This window comes from Oncorhynchus mykiss, chromosome 17, assembly GCF_057628025.1.
Source record: "Oncorhynchus mykiss isolate SJ-2025 chromosome 17, ASM5762802v1, whole genome shotgun sequence".
Lineage (NCBI taxonomy): Eukaryota > Metazoa > Chordata > Actinopteri > Salmoniformes > Salmonidae > Oncorhynchus > Oncorhynchus mykiss.
In genome coordinates, this window is record NC_143038.1 from 34123299 (window position 1) to 34145169 (window position 21871).

Sequence of the window (21871 nt, forward strand, 5' to 3'; positions counted from 1 at the left end):
CGATTTCAACTCAGCCCCTATCGAAGTTACAGCCGGATATTGGTCATCTTGCACTTCCTAAGGCTTCCACTAGATGTCAACCATGGTTAGAAACTTGCTTGATGCTTCTACTGTGAGGTGGGGCTGAATGAGAGTGGATTGAGTCAGAGGTCTGGCAGCAGTCACGCGCTGGTCACGCACATTTCACATGAGAGGTAACTCCCATTCCTTTGCTTTTCTGAAGACAAAGGAATTCTCCGGTTGGAATATTATTGAAGATTTATGTTAAAAACATTCTAAAGATTGATTCCATGCATCGTTTGACAAGCTTCTATGGTCTGTAACAGAACTTTTTGACATTTCGTCTGCAACTAGTGAACGCACTTCGTGAGTTTTGATTTGTTTAACAAATGCTCTTACAAAAGTAGCTATTTGGACATAAATGATGGACATTATCAAACAAATTAAACATTTATTGTGGACCTGGGATTGAAGATCATCAAATGTAAGTGAATATTTATGTTATTTCTGACTTCTGTTGACTCCAACATGGCGGATATATATATTTGTTTCTCTGAGCTCTGTTCTCAGATTATAGCATGGTTTGCTTTTTCCGTAAAGCTTTTTTGAAATCTGACACAGCGGTTACATTAAGGAGAAGTATATCTTTAATTCCATGTATAACACTTGTATTTCCATTAACATTTATGATGTGGCTCTCTGCATATTCACCAGATGTTTTTGGAACTACTGAACATAACGCGCCCAATGTGTACTTGTTATCAGTATAAAAAACACCTGTCCACAACCTCAAACAGTCACACTCCAAACTCCACTATGGCCAAGACCAAAGAGCTGTAAAAGGACACCAGAAACAAAATTGTAGACCTGCACCAGGCTGGGAAGACTGAATCTGCAATAGGTAAGCAGCTTGGTTTGAAGAAATCAACTGTGGGAGCAATTATTAGGAAATTGAAGTCTTTTATACTGATAACAAGTTCAAACAGGTGCCATTAATACAGGTAACGAGTGGAGGACAGAGGAGCCTTTTAAAGAAGAGTTACAGGTCTGTGAGAGCCAGAAATCTTGCTTGTTTGTAGGTGACCAAATACTTACTTTCCAGCATAATTTGCAAATAAATTCATTAAAAATCATACAATGTGATTTTCTGGATTTTCTTTCTCATTTTGTCTGTCATAGTTGAAGTGTACCTATGATGAAAATGACAGGCCTCGCTCATCTTCTTAAGTGGGAGAACTTGCACAATTGGTGGCTGACTAAACTTTTTTGCCCCACTGTACCTGTATGCTTGAGGAATTTTAATTATGAGATGTCTGTTGTTTTGAATTTGGCGCCCTGCACTTTCACTGGCTGTTCCCGTTAACAGGATTTCAGCCCTAAGAAGTTCTTAAGAAGGAATAATTACCACATTTAAAATGAGAGTTTAGTTTCTCACAGCAGGTTTGACTTTAAAATGGGGGACAGACGTAAATGAATCATGAATCACATTAAATAAATAATAATCTTCAGAAATGACTTTGTCAAAGCAACAAGAAAACTAGGGCTTGACAATGATGGAGAATTGGTGTGTGTGTGTTGGAAACTTAAAGATACATACTATAAATTGCACTTTAGGAATGTCCATGACATGCCAGAATCTAACCCAATATCATTTAGGTTCACTGTGCTACAAGCAGTACAGTACAGCACTTTGAAACTTTATTAACAGCACTGTTATTGACGCTATAAAACTCCCTGCACATGCCCTTTCCCCGGGGATCTGAATAGTCCTACCCTATTAAGTAATCAAGCATCAATAGAACATATGTAACGGCTCTCCTCTTCGTCTGATGATAAGGAATAGGAATCATCGGACCAACACGCAGCGTGTTAAGTTTTCATAGTAAATTTAATAAAATAAACTGAACACTGAATGACAAAAAACAACAAAGAGCGTGAACGACACGAAACAGTCCTGTAAGGCGAAAAAAACACAAAACAGGAAACAACTACCCACAAACACAATTGGGAACAGGCTACCTAAGTATGGTTCTCAATCAGAGACAACGATTGACAGCTACCTCTGATTGGGAAACATACCAGGCCAAACACATAGAAATACAACACACAGAACAAAACAGAATGAAAAACAGAATGCCCACCGCAACTCACGCCCTGACCAAACCAAAATAGAGACATAAAAAAGGAACTAAGGTCAGGACGTGACAACATAGCATTTCATGTTACCCATGGCCACTTGTTACATTATCTATCCATCATCACCGACTTATGCCTATTTGTTTTCCTATTTATCGATTGTCCGTGCTCAAAATCACGTTTTAAGTTCAAGTTCAAGTTCATTTGCATTGTGGAGTACAACAGTATGCAAACAGTATATTTCTTGCAAGTTAAAAGACAGGGCGATTAGTGAGTGGGTGCCATCTTAGGGACCTCAGCACTGAGGTTCCCAGTTGTTAATCAGTGGGGCCATTCTCTGGATGCCTGGCCTGTAATGGGAGAGGAGGAGAGACACAAATACACAGAACACCAGGGAGCTACTGAGCTGATGGATGTACCAAGCAGGATCAACTTAATCAGTTTAACTCTTGTAAACACTCTAAATAACTCAATATTTCAAGTTGAGTTTAAAATTAATATTCTTAAAATGATTGTTGTTTGGAAACTTTGTCACCAAGCAGAATCAATGAATTATACTCCATTGCACATATTCATTATGGGTACTGTTTTATGGGTACTGTAGTTAGTACCTCATGATACACTAACAAGCCTTTATTGTTGTTTCACAGGAAAGTCTGGAGTACATCTTCCTCATCGTCTTCTCCATAGAGTGCTTTCTAAAAATAATAGCCTATGGATTTCTATTTCACGAGAATGCGTATCTGCGGAACTGTTGGAACATACTGGATTTTGTCTGTGTATCTGTGGGGTAAGTAGGGAAGAGATGAAAATGTTCTGTCTTGTTCTGTCGTGTTCTGTCACGTTCTGTCACATTCTGTCACGATCTGTCACGCTCTGTCACGCTCTGTCACGTTCTGTCACGCTCTGTCACGCTCTGTCACCCTCTGTCACCCTCTATCACGCTCTGTCATGTTCTGTCATGCTCTGTCATGTTCTGTCATGATCTGTCATGTTCTGTCATGCTCTGTCATGTTCTGTCATGCTCTGTCATGTTCTGTCATGCTCTGTCATGCTATAACTCTTCTGTGACTGTATGATCTTGTTTATCTCTCTCTGTACTCCCTTTTGTCCTCCTCTATCTTTCAACCTCTCCCTCTCTCCCTCTCCCCTCTCCTCTCTCTCCCCTCTCCCTCCCCTCTCCCTCTCCTCTCCCTCTCCTCTCTCTCCCTCTCCCTCCCCTCTCCCTCCTCTCTCCCTCTCCTCTCCCTCCCCTCTCCCTCCCCTCTCCCTCTCCTCTCTCTTCCCTCTCTCCCCTCTCCCTCTCCTCTCCCTCTCCTCTCCCTCCCCTCTCCTCTCTCTTCCTTCTCTCCCCTCTCCCTCTCCTCTCCCTCCCCTCTCCCTCCTCTCCCCTGTCTCTCTCTCCCCTCTCCTCTCTCTCCCTCCCTCCTCTCTCCCTCTCCTCTCCCTCCCCTCTCCCTCTCCTCTCTCTCCTCTCTCTTCCCTCTCTCCCTCTCTCCCTCTCCAGGCTGTTTGCAGTCATCGGGGACTTCATCACCTATATCAGTGGTGTGGAGGCTCAACCAGGGGACAAGGGAGGAGGCTTCGACATGAAGGCCCTCAGGGCATTCAGGGTGCTCCGGCCCCTCAGGCTGGTCTCTGGAGTCCCCAGTAAGGACCACTGTACAATAGGAACCCTGTAGCAGTCATAAGGGCAAAAATCAGCAGAAGGCAATTCAGGTTAAAGTGTAGAATGACAAAATAAATTGCCTCTGAATCAGGCTTAACATGTCCTATTTATATTAAATAAACCAAAACATATTCCTCACAATTGAAGCATAGTTCGTATAAGCTCTACAAACAATATGTCTATTCCCGAGAAATTTGAACGGTAAGTTAATGTGATCATATATTTCATGAATGAACAGAAATGACCAATATAACCAAATGCTAACGTTTTAGATTACTGGGAAACCATTACTGGTGATATATATATATGGGAATTGCTAAGCATTTAAAAAACAAAAGGGAAAAACAGTGAATGCGCTCAAATTGGCGGGAAGCAGATAGCTCATTTGTGATAAGAGGAGCCTAGCACTCACTTCACCACAACCATATTCTGAGAACACTTACCTTAAGCAACAATGCTAGCGTCAAATACAATATAATTTGGTTCATTGCGGTTAGTTTGCAGTTTGATCTAGTTATATTGGTCAACTACTACAGTGGTTCCCCACCAGGGGTACTAGGACCCCTGGGGGAAATTGTCCTATCTACAATGGGTACTTGAGAAGACTCATGAGACCATAGACCTACTTGTAAAATGCAAGAGGGGGTACTTCAGGGTACTCAAGGAAGGGGAAATTCAGGAAGGGGAAGAATCAGCTGGTGGTACAGTAACTGAAAATGGTTGTCAACTACTGGACTACTAGGTCCACTGATGTTTACAATGTGTCTGCTCGTCCCCCAGGCCTGCAGGTGGTGATGAACTCCATCCTGAAATCCATGCTACCTCTGTTCCACATCTCCCTGCTGGTCTTCTTCATGGTCACCATCTACGCCATCGTGGGACTGGAGCTGTTCAAGTGCAAGATGCATAAAACCTGCTACTACACAGGCACAAGTAGGAAGCACACACACACACACACACACACACACACACACACACACACACACACACACACACACACACACACACACACACACACACACCCTGCCTATATCTTCTCTCCCCCATTGCCCTGCAGATATCATAGCCACAGTGGAGAATGAGAAGGCATCTCCATGTGCCCAGGCCGGTAATGGTCGGCGCTGCACCATCAACGGGACAGAGTGTAGGGCGGGATGGGCCGGACCCAACAACGGCATCACACACTTTGACAACCTGGGCTTCGCTATGCTCACTGTCTACCAGTGCATCACTACCCAGGGCTGGACCGACGTGCTCTACTGGGTACTGTGTTACATCACCCCTATACCTTAATGTTACTGTACTGCTTCATCCTGTTGCATTATGTACTTCATCCCCGTTAATGTAGCCCGTACCTGTCCTCTCACTCGGTCTCATTATCCATCTGTTTCCCCATCCATCCACCCCCCCCCCCCCCCCCCTCTCTCTCAATTCAATTTCAATTCCATTTCAGGGGCTTTTTAGGCATAGGAAACGTATGTTTACATTGCCACAGCAAGTGAAATAGATAATAAACAAAAGTGAAATAAGCAGTAAAAAATGAACAGTAAACTTTACACTCACAAATTTCCAAAATACATTTCAAATGTCATATTATGTCTATAGACAGTGTTGTAATAATGTGCAAATAGTTCAAGAACAAAAGGGAAAATAAATATAAATATGGGATGTATTTACAATGGTGTTTGTTCTTCACTTGTTGATATTTTCTTGTGGTAACAGGTCACACATCTTGCTGCTGTGATTGCACACTGTTGTATTTCACCCAATAGATATGGAAGTTTATCAACAACTTTTTTAAAAATGTTTAATTATTTGTGAGTCTGTGTAATCTGAGAGAAATATGTGTTTCTATTATGGTCATACATTTGGCAGGAGGTTAGGAAGTGCATCTCAGTTTCCACCTCATTTTGTGGGCAGTGTGAAAAATACTGTAGCCTGTCTTCTCTTGAGAGCCAGGTCTGCCTACGGTGTCCTTTCTCAATAGCAAGGCTATGCTTTCTGAGTCTGTACATAGTCAAAACTTTGCCACTGTGTACTCTCTGTTTAAGGCCAAATAGCACTGTAGTTTGCTCAATTATTTTTGTTAATTCTTTCCAATGTGTCAAGTAAATATTTTTTTTGTTTTCTCATGATTTCGTTGGGTCTAATTGTGTTGCTGTCCTGGGGCTCTGTGGGGTGTGTTTGTGTTTGTGAACAGAGCCCCAGAACCAGCTTGCTTAGGGGACTCTGCTCCAGGTTCATCTCTCTGTAGGTGGTGGTTTTGTTGTGGAAAGTTGGGGAATCGCTTCCTTTTAGGTGGTTGTAGAATTGATCCGTTCATTCTGGATTTGGATAATTAGTGGGTATCAGCCTATATTTGCTCTGCATTCATTATTTGGTGTTTTACATTGTACACAGAGGATATTTTTGCAGAATTCTGCATGCAGAGTCTCAATTTGGTCTCTTTCTTTCTTTCTTTCTCTCTCTCTCTCTCACTCTCTCGCTCTCTCGCTCTCTCGCTCTCGTTCTTCCTCTCTCTCTTTCTTTCTCCCCCTCACTTTGTCTCTGTCTCCCTCTATATCCCCCCCCTCTCTCGCTCTCTCTCTCCTCTCCTTCCACTCCTTCTCTCTCTCCCTCTCTCCCTCTCCCTCTCTCCCTCTCTCTCTCTCTCTCTCTCTCTCTCTCTCTCTCTCTCTCCTCAGGTGAATGATGCCATCGGTATGGAGTGGCCGTGGATGTACTTTCTGACACTCATCTTGGTTGGCTCCTTCTTCGTACTCAACCTGGTTCTGGGTGTGCTCAGTGGGTAAGAGGACAGACGCACACACACACACACACACTCATCTCTCTCACTTTCATCTTTTCTCCATCTCTCTTTCTCCTCCGTCAGTGAATTCACTAAGGAGCGAGAGAAGGGTAAGGCGCGTGGAGAGTACACAGAGATGAGGGAGACCCAGCAGCTGGATGAGGATCTGAAGGGCTACATGGAGTGGATCACACAGGCCGAAGTCATGGACGCCGATGGGGAAGGACAGGGTACTTATGGCGTCCTAACCCTATCACCAACACACAATAGAATAGAGGGAGGACTACAATAGGAGTCAGCCCGTTGCAGACGTCCTGCAGGTTGGCATTTTATGTCATGAATCTTGTTCTGGTGGCAGCTCTGCAGAGCGGTCACTAGCTGGCACAGCCACAAAGTCATACATTTTTTTTAAACCTGACCCTAACCTCAACCCTAACCTTAACCACACTGTTAACCCTAATGCCTCACCCTAACCTTAAATATTTTTATTTTCATGAATTTTTACAATATAGACAATTTTGACATTGCAGCTGAATTATCTAAGGGGAAATCTCTCAGTTCTGCTTCCAGTTCAAAATGAATGAAAGTCAACCTGCTGACACCAGTGTCTCTTGTCCCCAGGCCTGCTAACGCTGGAGGATGGAGAATCTGAGGCAGGGAGCCTAAAGGACATGGACACCATGCAAAAAATAATGTACTACTAGTAAGTACGCACCTACACCGGCCTCTGACCGGGACAACACTCGGGTGTTTTGATAAAACAAAAGTCTGACAGACCTCCTCCTAACATCCCACCTCTTCCTCCTCCTCTCCCTCATCTCTCACTTGCTCTGTTCAGCAAGCTGGCTCGTAAATGGAACATTTTCTTCCGGCGTAAGTGTCTTGTGTATGTGAAGTCCCGTATGTTCTACTGGTGGGTGATCCTTCTGGTGTTCCTGAACACGCTGGCCATCGCTACTGAACACCACAAGCAGTCCCAGCAACTCACCGAGTGGCAAGGTCAGGGTCTACATATCATGTCCATAGCTTCAACCCATATACACACAATCCCAGCATCTAACAGGGCTCTTGTCTACGCCATGGCTAACACATGCAGACCTCTCTCGCGCTCTACCCCATGTCCCCCCCCCCGCTTCTCCCTTCCCCCTCCCAGACACTGCCAACAAGGTGCTGCTGTCTCTGTTCGCCATTGAGATGTTTATGAAGATGTACGCCCTGGGTCTCCAGCAATACTTCATGTCTCTGTTCAACCGCTTCGACTGCTTCGTGGTCTCCACCGGCATTCTGGAACTCGTCCTGGTCGGCATGGACGTCATGACCGTCATGGGGATCTCTGTGCTGCGCTGCATTCGACTCCTCAGGCTGCTCAAAGTAACCAAGTAAGACTTTACATTAGGCTGCATTAGGCTTTTGGGTGTGTTAGTGGTGGACTCCATTAAAAGCCTGCACACACCACGGTTCTCCAGGTCCAGGATTGGTCCAATTAATTGATGGGTTTATTGATTAATTGATTGTATCTTACATCTTACACCTTGTAGCTTCATAGGAAGTGCATAGCACTTACCCTGTGTGTGTGTGTGTGTGTGTGTGTGTGTGTGTGTGTGTGTGTGTGTGTGCTTCAGGTACTGGACGTCTCTCAGTAATCTGGTGGTGTCCCTGCTGAACTCAACCCCCTCCATCGCATGCCTGCTCCTCCTCCTCTTCCTCTTCATCGTCATCTTCTCTCTGCTGGGCATGCAGGTGTTCGGGGGGAAGTTCAACTTCCCCAATGCGCCCAAACCCCGCAGCACCTTTGACAGCTTCCCCCAAGCTCTCATCAGTGTCTTCCAGGTGGGCAAGGAAATACAGTTTTTTTTCTCATTATTTTTAACAGATTTATCACACAAACAAGATGAAGGACAATATGGACATCTGAAGGAGCATATGTACACGTATGACAGGAAAATGTTGGACATCAGCCCTTGCTTTTTGTTTCATTCACTGTGGAAAAGCAGGCCGATCATTTGTCAGTGGGAGCCTGACTGTGTTCCTTCCCTGCCTCTCGCTCTCTGTCAGATCCTGACGGGGGAGGATTGGAACTCTGTGATGTATGATGGCATCATGGCGCATGGCGGTCCCACCATGCCCGGGATCCTCGTCAGCATCTACTTCATCATCCTCTTCGTCTGCGGAAACTGTATCCTCTGTGTGTGTGTGTGTGCGTGTGTGTGTGTGTGTGTGCGCGTGTGCGTGTGCGTGTGCGTATGTGCATGCGTGCCTGTGTGTGTGCGTGTGTGTGTGCGTGTGTGTGTGTGTGCTGCCCAACTACTCTCCCAGACAGAAATCAGACTTAAATTCTGTCCTTGGGTACATTCGTGTCTCTCTTCCATTTCCTACCGTAATGAACTTTGACCCCTAGCACTTAGACATCCTGCTGAATGTGTTCCTGGCCATCGCCGTGGACAACCTGGCGGAGGCTGAGAGTCTGACCATGGCCCAGAAGGAGAAGTCTGAGGAGAAGAAACGCAAGAAGCTGCTCAGGGCTAACATGCCTGACAAGGCCACAGAGGAGAAAGCCCTCCTGGCCAAGAAGCTTGCAGCGGAGAGAGCCAAAATAGAGGGCATCCCTACCACAGCCAAGGTCAGATATTTCCAGTAGCGGTGCGGGGGTAAAATGACAGAAGAAGCCAAGCCAGTAAAAAAACTAATATTGTGATAATTGCGTTGTTTGCTCTATAACCCATTCGTTCATACGCCACCGTGGTATACAATAACACCATGACAACAAAAAGACAGCAGTCACACAGTGGCGGAATAGATTAGACTACACATACAACACTGGAGAGCAACATCTGTCCAGTGAAGTCCACAAAGCAACTATTGCATGAAACAAACAGCTATATCACCTGCAGCATGATCAAGCAAGGTAATGTTTTGGACAGTTTACTAAACAACGACTGGTTTAGAACCATGGAGTTACAGCAAAACAGCACAAAGACAACAGGAGCGCTGCCTCTGCTATTCCAGAACCACTTCAACTTTAACAGTCAAACATCATCAAATCAACAAGGCTGTATCCAGGCTGTATCACAACCGGCCGTGATTGGGAGTCTCATAGGGCGGCGCACAATTGGCCCAGTGTCGTCCGGGTTTGGCTGGTGTAGGCCGTCATTGTAAATAAGAATTTGTTCTTAACTGACCCAGCTCAGCGCTGATTGCCTAATGAAAATTATATCAAGGGAGGCCAAATGTTTGCTGGCATCAATCAATCAAATTCTAAGGGCCAACATTTTATACGCTTTTGGTCCAGACAGCATCAAATCAAATCAAAGTTTATTTGTGACGTGCGCCGAATACAACAGGTGTGTAGACCTTACAGTGAAATACTTACTTACAGGCTCTAACCAATAGTGCAAAAAAGCTGTTAGGTGAACAATAGGTAAGTAAAGAAATAAAACAACAGTAAAAAGACAGACTATATACAGTAGCGAGGCTACATACAGACACTGGTTAGTCAGGCTGATTGAGGTAGTATGTACATGTTCATATGGTTAAAGTGACTATGCATATATGATGAACAGAGAGTAGCAGTAGCGTAAAAGAGGGGTTGGCGGGTGGTGGGTGGCGGTACACAATGCAGATAGCCCAGTTAGTCAATGTGCGGGAGCACTGGTTGGTCAGCCCAATTGAGGCAGTATGTACATGAATGTATAGTTAAAGTGACTATGCATATATGATAAACAGAGACTAGCAGCAGCGTAAAAGAGGGGGAGGCACACAATGAAAATCGTCCGGGTAGCCATTTGATTACCTGTTCAGGAGTCTTAATGGCTTGGGGGTAAAAACTGTTGAGAAGCCTTTTTGTCCTAGACTTGGCACTCCGGTACCGCTTGACATGCGGTAGTAGAGAGAACAGTCTATGGCTGGGGTGGTTGGGGTCTTTGAACATTTTTAGGGCCTTCCTCTGACACCGCCTGGTGTAGAGGTCCTGGATGGCAGGCAGCTTAGCCCCAGCGATGTACTGGGCCGTACGCACTACCCTCTGTAGTGCCTTGCGGTCAGAGGCCGAGCAATTGCCGTACCAGGCAGTGATGCAACTAGTCAGGATGCTCTCGATGTTGCAGCTGTAGAACCTTTTGAGGATCTTAAGACCCATGCCAAATCTTTTCAGTTTCCTGAGGGGGAATAGGCTTTGTCGTGCCCTCTTCACGACTGTCTTGGTGTGCTTGAACCATTCTACTTTGTTGTTGATGTGGACACAGAGGAACTTGAAGCTCTCAACTTGTTCCACTACAGCCTCATCGATGAGAATGGGGGCATGCTCGCTCCTCCTTTTCCTGTAGTCCACAATCATCTCCTTTGTCTTGGTTACGTTGAGGGATAGGTTGTTATTCTGGCACCACACAGCCAGGTCTCTGACTTCCTCCCTGTAGGCTGCCTCACTCAGATGATTTCTACATGAGATTCAGCCACTTGCGTATTGACCTAAAATTATGAAAACACAGAGAGACAAAATATAAATAATTTAATTATTTTTATTTTTATTGGTCAAATACTTGGGGAAGCCTGGCTTCCCTTGGCATCCATGAATACACACCACTGTATATTTCCTGGAGAAACCCGCCCCACGTTTGGTGTCAGTATAACCGGTGGGATTTGAACCCAGGCCCCACTCTAATCAAAATGCTTGTTTATGTCACAGCTGAGAGTGGACGAGTTTGAGTCCAACGTGAACGAGATCAAGGACCCCTTCCCGCCTGCTGACTTCCCTGGTAAAACCTCACACACCTCTGGGCACATTCATGTCAATCTAATCTGGATCTCAGAGAACTCCGAATTTAGAACGTGGCACGTTTCCCGCTCATTCTTTCATCCAGGTGATGATGAGGAGGAGGAGCCTGATATCCCTGACACCCCGAGGCCACGGCCAATGGCAGACCTGCAGCTGAAGGAGGAGGTGGTGCCTATTCCAGAGGCCAGCTCCTTCTATATCTTTAGCTCTGATAACAAGTAATGATGATTATGGTGATGATTATGGGGATGATGATGTACTTGCTAAGACTATGATATGTTGTTGTTTATCTGCCTTATAGTTGAATCCACTGACTTGGGGTCACTCTGGAAAAGACCAACTGCTAAATGACCAAAAATGTACTGATGATGGTGGTGATGATGAATGGATTACGATGAATGCATTATGATGTTGGCCATATGTGTTTGTTTTAGCCTCCTTACTTGGCTGTCAGTCACTCTGCATAACAGTGTCTGCAGTTAAATTCCTGTGACGTAAATGCTGTCCCCCTCCAGGATCCGTAAGCTGTGCCACCGCATCATCAACGCCACCGCCTTCACCAATATCATCCTCCTCTTCATCCTCCTCAGCAGCATCTCCCTGGCTGCCGAGGACCCTATCGACCCCATGTCCTTCAGGAACCAGGTGCCCACAGACATGCGTGCTCTGCCTGCTGTATCATTCACCTCCTTATCGCAGATGGAAAAGCATTTGTTTCAGTAAAGAAAGTCGAAAGGGAATGAATTTTGACCAAAATAACTGACACAAAGGAGTTTTCTCTGCTTCATGGCATCACTGTCTTTAACCTACGCAGCATGACTGCAAGACTGTACGGAGTACCACGTTAGAGATTCTGCTGAAGAGCTCTGGCGCGCTACTAGGCTGAAATGAATCCGCCCACGTTGTCATGTTTCCTTGTTTCCCCTGTGTAGGTGCTGGCCTCCGCTGATGTGGTCTTCACCTCAGTGTTCACTGTGGAAGTTGTCCTCAAGGTAACCGGGCATTGTCGGCTCCACTACTAGTAGCTGTCCTGGATTAGAAAGGCACTTTTCTAAATGGGATCATGTCTGACATGTTTACATTACCAAGTACATGCACCTTTTCTGCAGCAACGGTACATCGGTAATGTGACAAACTCTCTCGACATTATGTTACATCCACTTTAACCTGCACCGCAGCCCTATTCAACTCTATGTGTTTTCACATGAGTAGCTGTGAGTTCATGTGGGTTAATTGTTTGTTGGTTTGAGAGGGTTTATGTCTCAACCAGTCTCCTCATCTTCAGTATCCTTCCGCCTCTACTCCAGATGACCGTATACGGCGCCATCATGCACCCCGGCTCCTTCTGCCGGAACTCCTTTAATATCCTGGATCTGATTGTGGTCAGCGTATCCCTCCTCTCCATGCTCATGGAGTAAGTAGTCCCTGGGAATGTATAATGTCATTCAAATCCTGTGGCACAAATGGATCTATTCCATAATGCTTGATGTAGCTTCAGTTATGAGTGTGTGTCTCTCTCTAGAAATACAGACTATAGACAAGTCAAGTGTGAGATGTGGTGCCTGCCCTATCTAGGTCCAGTGCTATCTCTGTGGTGAAGATCCTCAGGGTGTTGAGGGTGCTGAGGCCCCTAAGGGCCATCAACAGGGCCAAGGGCCTCAAGGTGAGCTTACCTGTGCTCTCTACTCCTCACTTCTACCCCTCAACAGTACTCCTTACCTGCTACACTGACACTATATTCACATTCTCATTGTTTTTTTTACATGTTCCCATTACCTAACACACCAAATGCAACACTTTGACCAACCCAGCAGCCACATGTTTTTCTAGTTCTGGTCCTGAAGTACCCGTCTGATATGCTGGTTTCTGCTGTCTCTTGTGGTCTAGCATGTGGTCCAGTGTGTTTTTGTGGCCATCAAAACCATTGGCAACATCGTGCTGGTCACCATGCTGCTAGACTTCATGTTCGCCTGCATTGGAGTCCAGCTCTTCAAGGTGAGCTCTAGATAGGGATGTATGGTAATTTATAGGGATGTATGGTAATTTATAGGGATGTATGGTAGTTTATAGGGATGTATGGTAATTTATAGGGATGTATGGTAATTTATAGGGATGTATGGTAGTTTATAGGGATGTATGGTAATTTATAGGGAAGTATGGTAGTTTATAGGGATGTATGGTAATTTATAGGGATGTATGGTAGTTTATAGGGATGTATGGTAATTTATAGGGATGTATGGTAGTTTATAGGGATGTATGGTAATTTATAGGGATGTATGGTAGTTTATAGGGATGTATGGTAATTTATTTTTATTCATTTTTTATTTCACCTTTATTTATCAAGATAGGTCAGTTGAGAACAAGTTCTCATTTACAACTGCGACCTGGCCAAGATAAAGCAAAGCAGTGCGACAAAAAACAACAACAGAGTTACACATGGGATGAACAAACGTACAGTCAATAACACAATAGAAAAATCTGTATACAGTGTGTGCAAATTAAGTAAGGAGGTAAGGCAATAAATAGGCCAATAGTGGCGAAGTAACTACAATTTAGTAATTTACACTGGAGGGATATATGTGCAGATGAGGATGTGCAAGTAGAAATACTGTGGTGCAAAAGAGCAGAAAAACAAAAACAAATATGTGGATGAGGTAGGTAGTTGATTGGATGGGCTATTTACAGATGGGCTGTGTACAGCTGCAAGCTGCTCTGACAGCTGATGCCAAAAGTTAGTGATGGAGATATAAGTCTCAAATTTAAGTTATTTTTGCAATTCGTTCCAGTCATTGGCAGCAGAAAACTGGAAGGAAAGGCGACCAAAGGAGGTTTTGGCTTTGGGGATGACCAGTGAAATATACCTGCTGGAGCGAGTGCTATGGGTGGGTGTTGCTATGGTGACCAGTAAGCTGAGATAAGGCGGAGCTTTACCTAGCATAGACTTATAGATGACCTGTAGATGACCTGGAGCCAGTGGGTTTGGCGACGAATATGTAGCGAGGACCAGCCAACGAGATCATACATGTTGCAGTGCTGGGTAGTATATGGGGCATTGGTGACAAAACGGTTGGCACTGTGATAGACTGCATCCAAGTAGAGTGTTGGAGGCTATTTAGTAAATGACATCGCGAAAGTCAAGGATCGGTAGGATGTATGGTAATTTATAGGGATGTATGATAATTTATAGGGATTTATGGTTGTTTACAGGGATTAAAGGTTGTTTATAACAATGTATGGTAATTTATAGGGAAGTATCATTTTTTTATAGGGATTTATGGTAGTTTATAGGGATTTATGGTTGTTTATAGGGATTTATGGTAGTTTATATGGATGTATGGTTGTTTGTAGGGATTTATGGTAGTTTATAGCGATGTATGGTCATTTATAGGGATGTGTGGTAATTCATATGGACGCATGGTAGTTTATAGGGATGTACTGTAATTTATATGGATGTATGGTAGTTTATAGGGATGTATGGTAGTTTATATGGATGTATGGTAATTTAAATGAATGCATGGTAGTTTATAGGGATGTATGGTAGTTCATAGGGATGTAATTTATAAGGATGTATGGACATTTATAGGGATGTATGGTAATTTATAGGGATGTATGGTAGTTTATAGGGATGTATGGTAATTTATAGGGATGTATGGTAATTTATAGGGATGTATGGTAATTTATAGGGATGTATGGTAATTTATAGGGATGTATGGTAATTTATAGGGATGTATGGTAGTTTTTGGGATGTATGGTAGTTTATAGGAATTTATGGTAGTTTATAGCGATGTATGGTAATTTGCATGGTAATTTACAAGGGTGTATTGTAATTTATAGGGATGTATTGTAATTTATAGGGATTCATAGTAGTTTATAGGGATTTATGGTAGTTTATATGGATGTATGGTAGTTTATAGCGATGTATGGTAGTTTATAGGGATTTATGGTTGTTTATAGGGATTTATGGTAGTTTATATGGATGTATGGTTGTTTGTAGGGATTTATGGTAGTTTATAGCGATGTATGGTCATTTATAGGGATGTGTGGTAATTCATATGGACGCATGGTAGTTTATAGGGATGTACTGTAATTTATATGGATGTATGGTAGTTTATAGGGATGTATGGTAGTTTATATGGATGTATGGTAATTTAAATGAATGCATGGTAGTTTATAGGGATGTATGGTAGTTCATAGGGATGTAATTTCTAAGGATGTATGGACATTTATAGGGATGTATGGTAATTTATAGGGATGTATGGTAATTTATAGGGATGTATGGTAATTTATAGGGATGTATGGTAATTTATAGGGATGTATGGTAATTTATAGGGATGTATGGTAATTTATAGGGATGTATGGTAATTTATAGGGATGTATGGTAGTTTTTGGGATGTATGGTAGTTTATAGGAATTTATGGTAGTTTATAGCGATGTATGGTAATTTGCATGGTAATTTACAAGGGTGTATTGTAATTTATAGGGATGTATTGTAATTTATAGGGATTCATAGTAGTTTATAGGGATTTATGGTAGTTTATATGGATGTATGGTAGTTTATAGCGATGTATGGTAATTTGTATGGTAATTTATAAGGATGTATGCCAATTCTTTGGAATGTATGGTAATTTATAGGGATGTATGGTAAATTATGGGGATATATGGTCATTTATCTGGATGCATGGTAATTTATATGGATGCATGATAGTTTATAAGGATGTATGGCAGTTAATAGGGATGTATGGTAATTTATATGGATGCATGGTAATTTAGATGGATGCATGGTAGTTTATAGGGATGTATGGTCATTTATAGGGAAGTATGGTAGTTTATAGGGATGTATGGTTGTTTATACACCTGATGATCAAAACAGAAGTCCACACACAGTCAAAGCTAATATTCTCGCTCATGTTCTGTATGTATGTGTTCATGTTCATCCCTGCAGGGCAAATTCTATGCCTGCACAGATCCTGACAAAATGACAGAGGAGGAGTGCAAGTAAGAGAGTGCAGTGATATTGTTTATTCCCTTGCACACAACATTGCATGAAAGTACAGAATGGAGCATGAAATTAGTCCTGCTTTCTCTGCCACACTCTCCTCTCCCATGTACTCTCTTTCACTCATTTATCTCTTTATTTCTTTCATTATTGTTATTTTCATTTTTTTTCTTTATCTCTTTCTCTTTCTCTCTCTCACTCTCTCTTTCTCTCTCCCTCCCTCGTTCTCTCCTTCTCAGGGGCAACTACATTAGGTACCAGGAAGGTGCCATCCATCCGATGACCATCCATAAGAGAGAATGGATCAATGCAGAGCTCAACTTTGACAACATCCTCGAAGGCATGCTGGCTCTCTTCACTGTCTCCACCTTCGAGGGCTGGCCAAAGTGAGACATACAGTACATAGAAGCTTGGGATTTTGTATCTATCACATGGCATGCCTAGAAAAGTACTATGGAACACATAACAATGTATGTATGTCATGCTTGCTCAAATGCCTGTGTGTGTGTGTGTGTGTGTGTGTGTGTGTGTGTGTGTGTGTGTGTGTGTGTGTGTGTGTGTGTGTGTGTGTGTGTGTGTGTGTGTGTGTGTGTGTGTGTGTGTGTGTGTGCGCGCAGGTTGCTCTACAAGGCCATAGACTCTAACATGGAGGATATGGGTCCGGTGTACAACAACCGCATCGCCATCTCCATCTTCTTCATCGTCTACCTCATCCTCATCGCTTTCTTCATGATGAACATTTTCGTGGGTTTCGTCATCGTTACATTTCAGGAGCAGGGAGAACAGGAGTACAAGAACTGCGAGCTGGATAAGAACCAGGTGTGTGTATCTGGGTGTGTGTGTGTGTGTCTCTCTCTCTCTCTGTTATGTTTGTTGTTCTAACACACAGACGTGTGTAACCCCTCTGTGTCCCGTCTTCCCTATGACAGCGTGCGTGTGTTGAGTACGCCCTGAAAGCCCGGCCGCTGCGCTGCTACATTCCTAAGAACCCGTACCAGTACAACGTGTGGTACATCGTCACCTCCTGCTACTTTGAGTACCTGATGTTCCTGCTCATCATGCTGAACACCATGTGTCTGGGGATGCAGGTAACGCTATTGGAGGTGGTTCAGGGAACCTTCTCATTTCAAATACTAAAACGGGATTCTTTGAAAGGACTTCTCCTGCGTCACATCAATACGATGGCCCCTGCGAGATGTTCCTACTAGATATGTCCATCCCTTCTCCATACCTAGGAGGTCTGTTTTTTTGGGGGGGGGAGGGGACAACGACACCCTTGAAAACAAGATGGGCATCTCAAGAGATTTCATCCTGGAAAATGACAAATCAAATAATATTAATGAATAAATATCTTCCCTTTTTAATTTCCTTCTTCTCTCCCCCCTCTCTCTTCTCCCACAGCACTGTAACCAGTCAACCCATGTGACCGACCTGTCAGACATGCTGAACGTGATCTTCACTGTGCTCTTCACTGTGGAGATGGTCCTCAAACTCATGGCCTTCAAAGCTAAGGTCAGTGGTCCATAGCCATGTCCTGAATGCACTACACTTCCCAAGATGCCTTGCAAATCAATGTGGGATCACAATGAATCCAGAATAATAGCACAGTGGTTATGTAGCAACTTCGTACTTCTTCATTGTGTGTTGCCCCCTTCTCAAACTCATGGCCATCAAGGTTCAGAGCTGGAGTGTCTGTAGGTTAAGATACCTTTTATACACAATATCTTTCCTTCCCCCTAGGGTTACTTTGGAGACCCTTGGAACGTCTTTGACTTTGTCATCGTCATCGGCAGCGTCGTTGACGTCATCCTGAGTGAAGTCGATGTGAGTATTGCCATTGCGTAATGTTATTCTGAAATATGTAAGTACTGTTATGTACTGTAATATGTTATGTACTGTAATACTCATAATCCCCACTGTTCCTAAAATGTTTAAGGTTTACTAAACAGTTCAGGTGGACCCACTGTGCATTTTTGTCTTCACATTTTGAACTTCTTCGGTTATTATTTATAAGGCTGAGGAAAATCTACAGATATTTCACAATAAAAGCTCTGTCCTGTCATCTGACTTTCTGGACTGTGTTTACACCCCTGTCTGACACCCCACCCACTTAGAGAAACTCAGGACAGGCTCCCCTGTCAGAACTCGGCCCCAATAATAGCACTGAGGATGCGGTCAGTATTCGCCAAGGGGTAACCCTCGCACTACCACCCACCTCTGCCCCGGCTGCACCCTCAACCCCCCGAACACACCATCCTCCTGAAGCCCTGCAGCACGTGGCTGGAGCTTGCCTCACCCACCTACCACGCCTTGAACACCACACCACACCCTGTCTGCTTGGTTACTTTATGCCCCTAACATAATAACTGTTTGGTCATTTCCCTCATTGCTTTTACTGTTTGAGACTGAGAGGGCTGATTCCAGATCAGTTGTTAAGGGCAGAAAACAACCACTGTCACCTTGTTTCACCTCCCACCACCATGTGTCCGGCGAACTGTCAATCATTCCTACTAGTAAGTAAGAGATTGACATCCTTCTGTGGTTTTTACTGTGATTCCTGTACGAGGGACTGAGTCAACAGGTTTGGCGTCAGGCTCTAGATTTAAAGCAGCATTTCACATGTTTCGCTTCGGAAAAGTAAATGTAATTTTAGAAAACATAATGTTAACTCAAGTTGCCATTACAGTAAACCTTCAGAAGACCCCATCAACCATTTTCACATCTTCACTCCTCAGCCGTCATCCAGTCGTATATTACAACGTTGTCCTTTTTTTGTGCTCAAATGCATTCTCTCCCTCTCTCTCCCCCCTTGCTGCAGTCTTTCGTCCTCCATTTCCTCCTCCACCTTTTGCCCCACGCATACCTCCAAAGCTGGCCCTGTCCCCTTTCGCCACTTCCTGTTCCACCACCTGGGTCTGATGTCACTTCATGTCTGACTTCACTTCCTGTGTCTCCCGTCTCTCCCCCTCACAGGCAGCCCTGGCCTCCTCTGGAGGACTATACTGTCTCCACGGCTGCGCTGTAATTATTTGCCCGTAGACACTGCAAGAGAATTGCATGAAATCGCATGAAACATTGCATGAAACTCTGCGTTAGCATTGTTTATTCATTGTACCAGACATTGCGTTGCAAATTGTTAGATACTACTAAACGGTTGGAGCTAGGAACACAAGTATTTCGCTACACCCACAAATAACATCGGCCAAATGTGTGCATGTGACCAATAGAATTTGATTTGATTTGATCTTCAGTCTCAGTAAAATCCAGGACAAGAAGCATTTTTAGCTGTTTATTTCTTTGATGCCTTCAGGAGGTGAACCCAATGCAAGCGATAGCAGATTCTGAAAATGCCCGTGTGTCAATCACCTTCTTCCGACTGTTCCGTGTGATGCGTCTGGTGAAACTGCTGAACCGTTCTGAAGGGATCCGGAACCTTCTGTGGACCTTCATCAAGTCCTTACAGGTCAGAGTTCACTCCGTTTCTTTGCCTTTCACTCTGTAAGATTCACAAGTCTCATTCCGTAAGATTCACATTTCTTTGCCTTTCACAAGTCTCAGGATTTGATTGGACAGTGTGCACCAGTCTGACTATGTAATTGGTTGTTGTGCTGCAGGCCCTGCCCTACGTCGCCCTGCTCATCCTCATGCTGTTCTTCATCTATGCTGTGGTTGGGATGCAGGTATTGGACACACACACACACACACACACATACACACACACACACACACGTACAGCACTCTCAGATGAGATGTATGTGTGTGTCTCCTGCAGATATTTGGTAAGATAGCGCTAATAGACGGGACGTACATCAACAGGAACAACAACTTCCAGACGTTCCCCCATGCTGTGCTGCTGCTCTTCAGGTGGGTGATCTGATCCATCAGTCCACTAACTCTGTTTCCATTTTCTTCCATTGTCTTTGTAAGTTATACTGTCTCTCTATCCCCTACCCCCTCTCTCCCTCTTCATACCCCTCTCCCTCCCCCTTCCCCTCTCTCCTGCTTCCTCCCTCTCACTATCTCTCTCTCTTTCTATCCCTCACCCCACTCTCTCTCTCCCTCCAGGTGTGCGACAGGTGAGGCGTGGCAGGAAGTAATGTTGGCGTGTCTGTATGGGAAGAGGTGTGACCCTAAGTCAGACTACCTGCCTGGGGAGGAGATGACCTGTGGAGCCAGCTTCGCCATCATCTACTTCATGAGCTTCTACATGCTCTGTGCCTTCCTGGTGAATGACACACACACATGCATACACATATACACACATTTGCATGCTGAGACATACGTTCACACACACACACACACACACACACATATGATGCTGTTGTCCTCCACAGATCATCAACCTGTTTGTGGCGGTCATCATGGACAACTTTGACTACCTTACACGTGATTGGTCCATCCTGGGTCCTCATCACCTGGACGAGTTCAGGAAGATCTGGGCAGAGTACGACCCAGAGGCCACGTAAGTGTGTGTGTGTGTGTTTGTTGCCCCTTAATTTACTATATATGGAAGGTATAAATGGGGCTTACAGGTTTATCTTATGACTCGGTGTACTATCAGTGTACTGCAGTTAGATTATTTACAGTAGCTGTTGTTTCCCCTCCAGGGGGCGTATTAAGCACCTGGACGTGGTGACTCTGCTGCGTAGGATCCAGCCTCCTCTGGGTTTTGGAAAGTTCTGCCCCCATAGAGTAGCCTGCAAGGTGAGAGATACAGGAGGGAATCTGTTCAATTATTGTATGTGTTAATTTAACATATCTATTAAGGCAGCAGACACCTTTTTTAAAATGTCTTTATTGATTCTGCCTGCAGAGACTGGTGTCCATGAACATGCCACTCAACAGTGACGGAACGGTCACCTTTAACGCTACGCTGTTCGCACTGGTCAGGACCGCGCTGAAGATCAAGACTGAAGGTGTTTGTGTGTGTGTGTGTCAGTCAATTACAGAGTACTGTAGTCAGTGACTGGTCCAATTGAAAGTGGTGTATTAATATCCCCGGCCTCACTGTTGCTATCTCATTGGTCAGGAAATTTTGAGAAGGCCAATGAGGAGCTGAGGGCCATCATCAAGAAGATCTGGAAACGCACCAGTATGAAGCTGCTGGACCAGGTCATCCCACCAATCGGAGGTGAGTTCAAACATCCTATTATAATCCTCAACTTTATGGTCCAACAACAAGCCGTTCATTCTAATTTGCTGCCATGTTTTTATGGGTGTGTGTTTGTGTGTGTGTCAGATGATGAGGTGACCGTGGGGAAGTTCTACGCCACCTTCCTGATCCAGGACTACTTCAGGAAGTTGAAGAAGAGACAGGAGGAGTACTATGGCTTCCGCCCCACCAAGAAGAACGCCAAGAATGAGATACAGGTGAGACCTTAGCCACGTCAGAATTTGATAATTGCATACCTTCTAGTTATCTTAATGACATGGAATATAAATGTCATCTAAACTTTTTATGAATTATCTAACAAGTCTTAATTGGTATCCCCTCACCATCGCTCTCTCTCT

The 21871-nt window shown here is 44.2% G+C and overlaps 1 protein-coding gene across 3 annotated transcripts in view; it reads left to right on the forward strand.

Annotated features, from left to right (window-relative positions):
- The window catches only part of LOC110494953 (dihydropyridine-sensitive L-type skeletal muscle calcium channel subunit alpha-1), a 33648-nt gene that overhangs the window by 9016 nt on the left and 2761 nt on the right, over window positions 1-21871 (forward strand). For 2 of the 3 annotated variants that reach the window (XM_036948177.2, XM_036948178.2), the window contains 35 exons: window positions 2787-2926; window positions 3644-3786; window positions 4586-4738; window positions 4863-5068; window positions 6490-6593; window positions 6678-6823; window positions 7215-7296; window positions 7432-7592; window positions 7747-7972; window positions 8216-8423; window positions 8649-8769; window positions 8999-9213; window positions 11275-11344; window positions 11450-11582; window positions 11880-12009; window positions 12297-12356; window positions 12672-12778; window positions 12940-13027; window positions 13252-13359; window positions 16307-16359; window positions 16600-16746; window positions 16978-17179; window positions 17290-17448; window positions 17762-17872; window positions 18101-18184; window positions 19334-19381; window positions 19671-19823; window positions 19975-20040; window positions 20133-20224; window positions 20426-20585; window positions 20695-20822; window positions 20968-21064; window positions 21174-21276; window positions 21390-21491; window positions 21600-21730. In XM_036948177.2, coding sequence (XP_036804072.2) covers window positions 2787-2926; window positions 3644-3786; window positions 4586-4738; window positions 4863-5068; window positions 6490-6593; window positions 6678-6823; window positions 7215-7296; window positions 7432-7592; window positions 7747-7972; window positions 8216-8423; window positions 8649-8769; window positions 8999-9213; window positions 11275-11344; window positions 11450-11582; window positions 11880-12009; window positions 12297-12356; window positions 12672-12778; window positions 12940-13027; window positions 13252-13359; window positions 16307-16359; window positions 16600-16746; window positions 16978-17179; window positions 17290-17448; window positions 17762-17872; window positions 18101-18184; window positions 19334-19381; window positions 19671-19823; window positions 19975-20040; window positions 20133-20224; window positions 20426-20585; window positions 20695-20822; window positions 20968-21064; window positions 21174-21276; window positions 21390-21491; window positions 21600-21730 — 4437 coding nt within the window. Of the gene's footprint in view, window positions 1-2786; window positions 2927-3643; window positions 3787-4585; window positions 4739-4862; window positions 5069-6489; window positions 6594-6677; window positions 6824-7214; window positions 7297-7431; window positions 7593-7746; window positions 7973-8215; window positions 8424-8648; window positions 8770-8998; window positions 9214-11274; window positions 11345-11449; window positions 11583-11879; window positions 12010-12296; window positions 12357-12671; window positions 12779-12939; window positions 13028-13251; window positions 13360-16306; window positions 16360-16599; window positions 16747-16977; window positions 17180-17289; window positions 17449-17761; window positions 17873-18100; window positions 18185-19178; window positions 19382-19670; window positions 19824-19974; window positions 20041-20132; window positions 20225-20425; window positions 20586-20694; window positions 20823-20967; window positions 21065-21173; window positions 21277-21389; window positions 21492-21599; window positions 21731-21871 lie in introns of those variants that run through there. The other variant, XM_090205263.1, reaches the window with a different exon arrangement.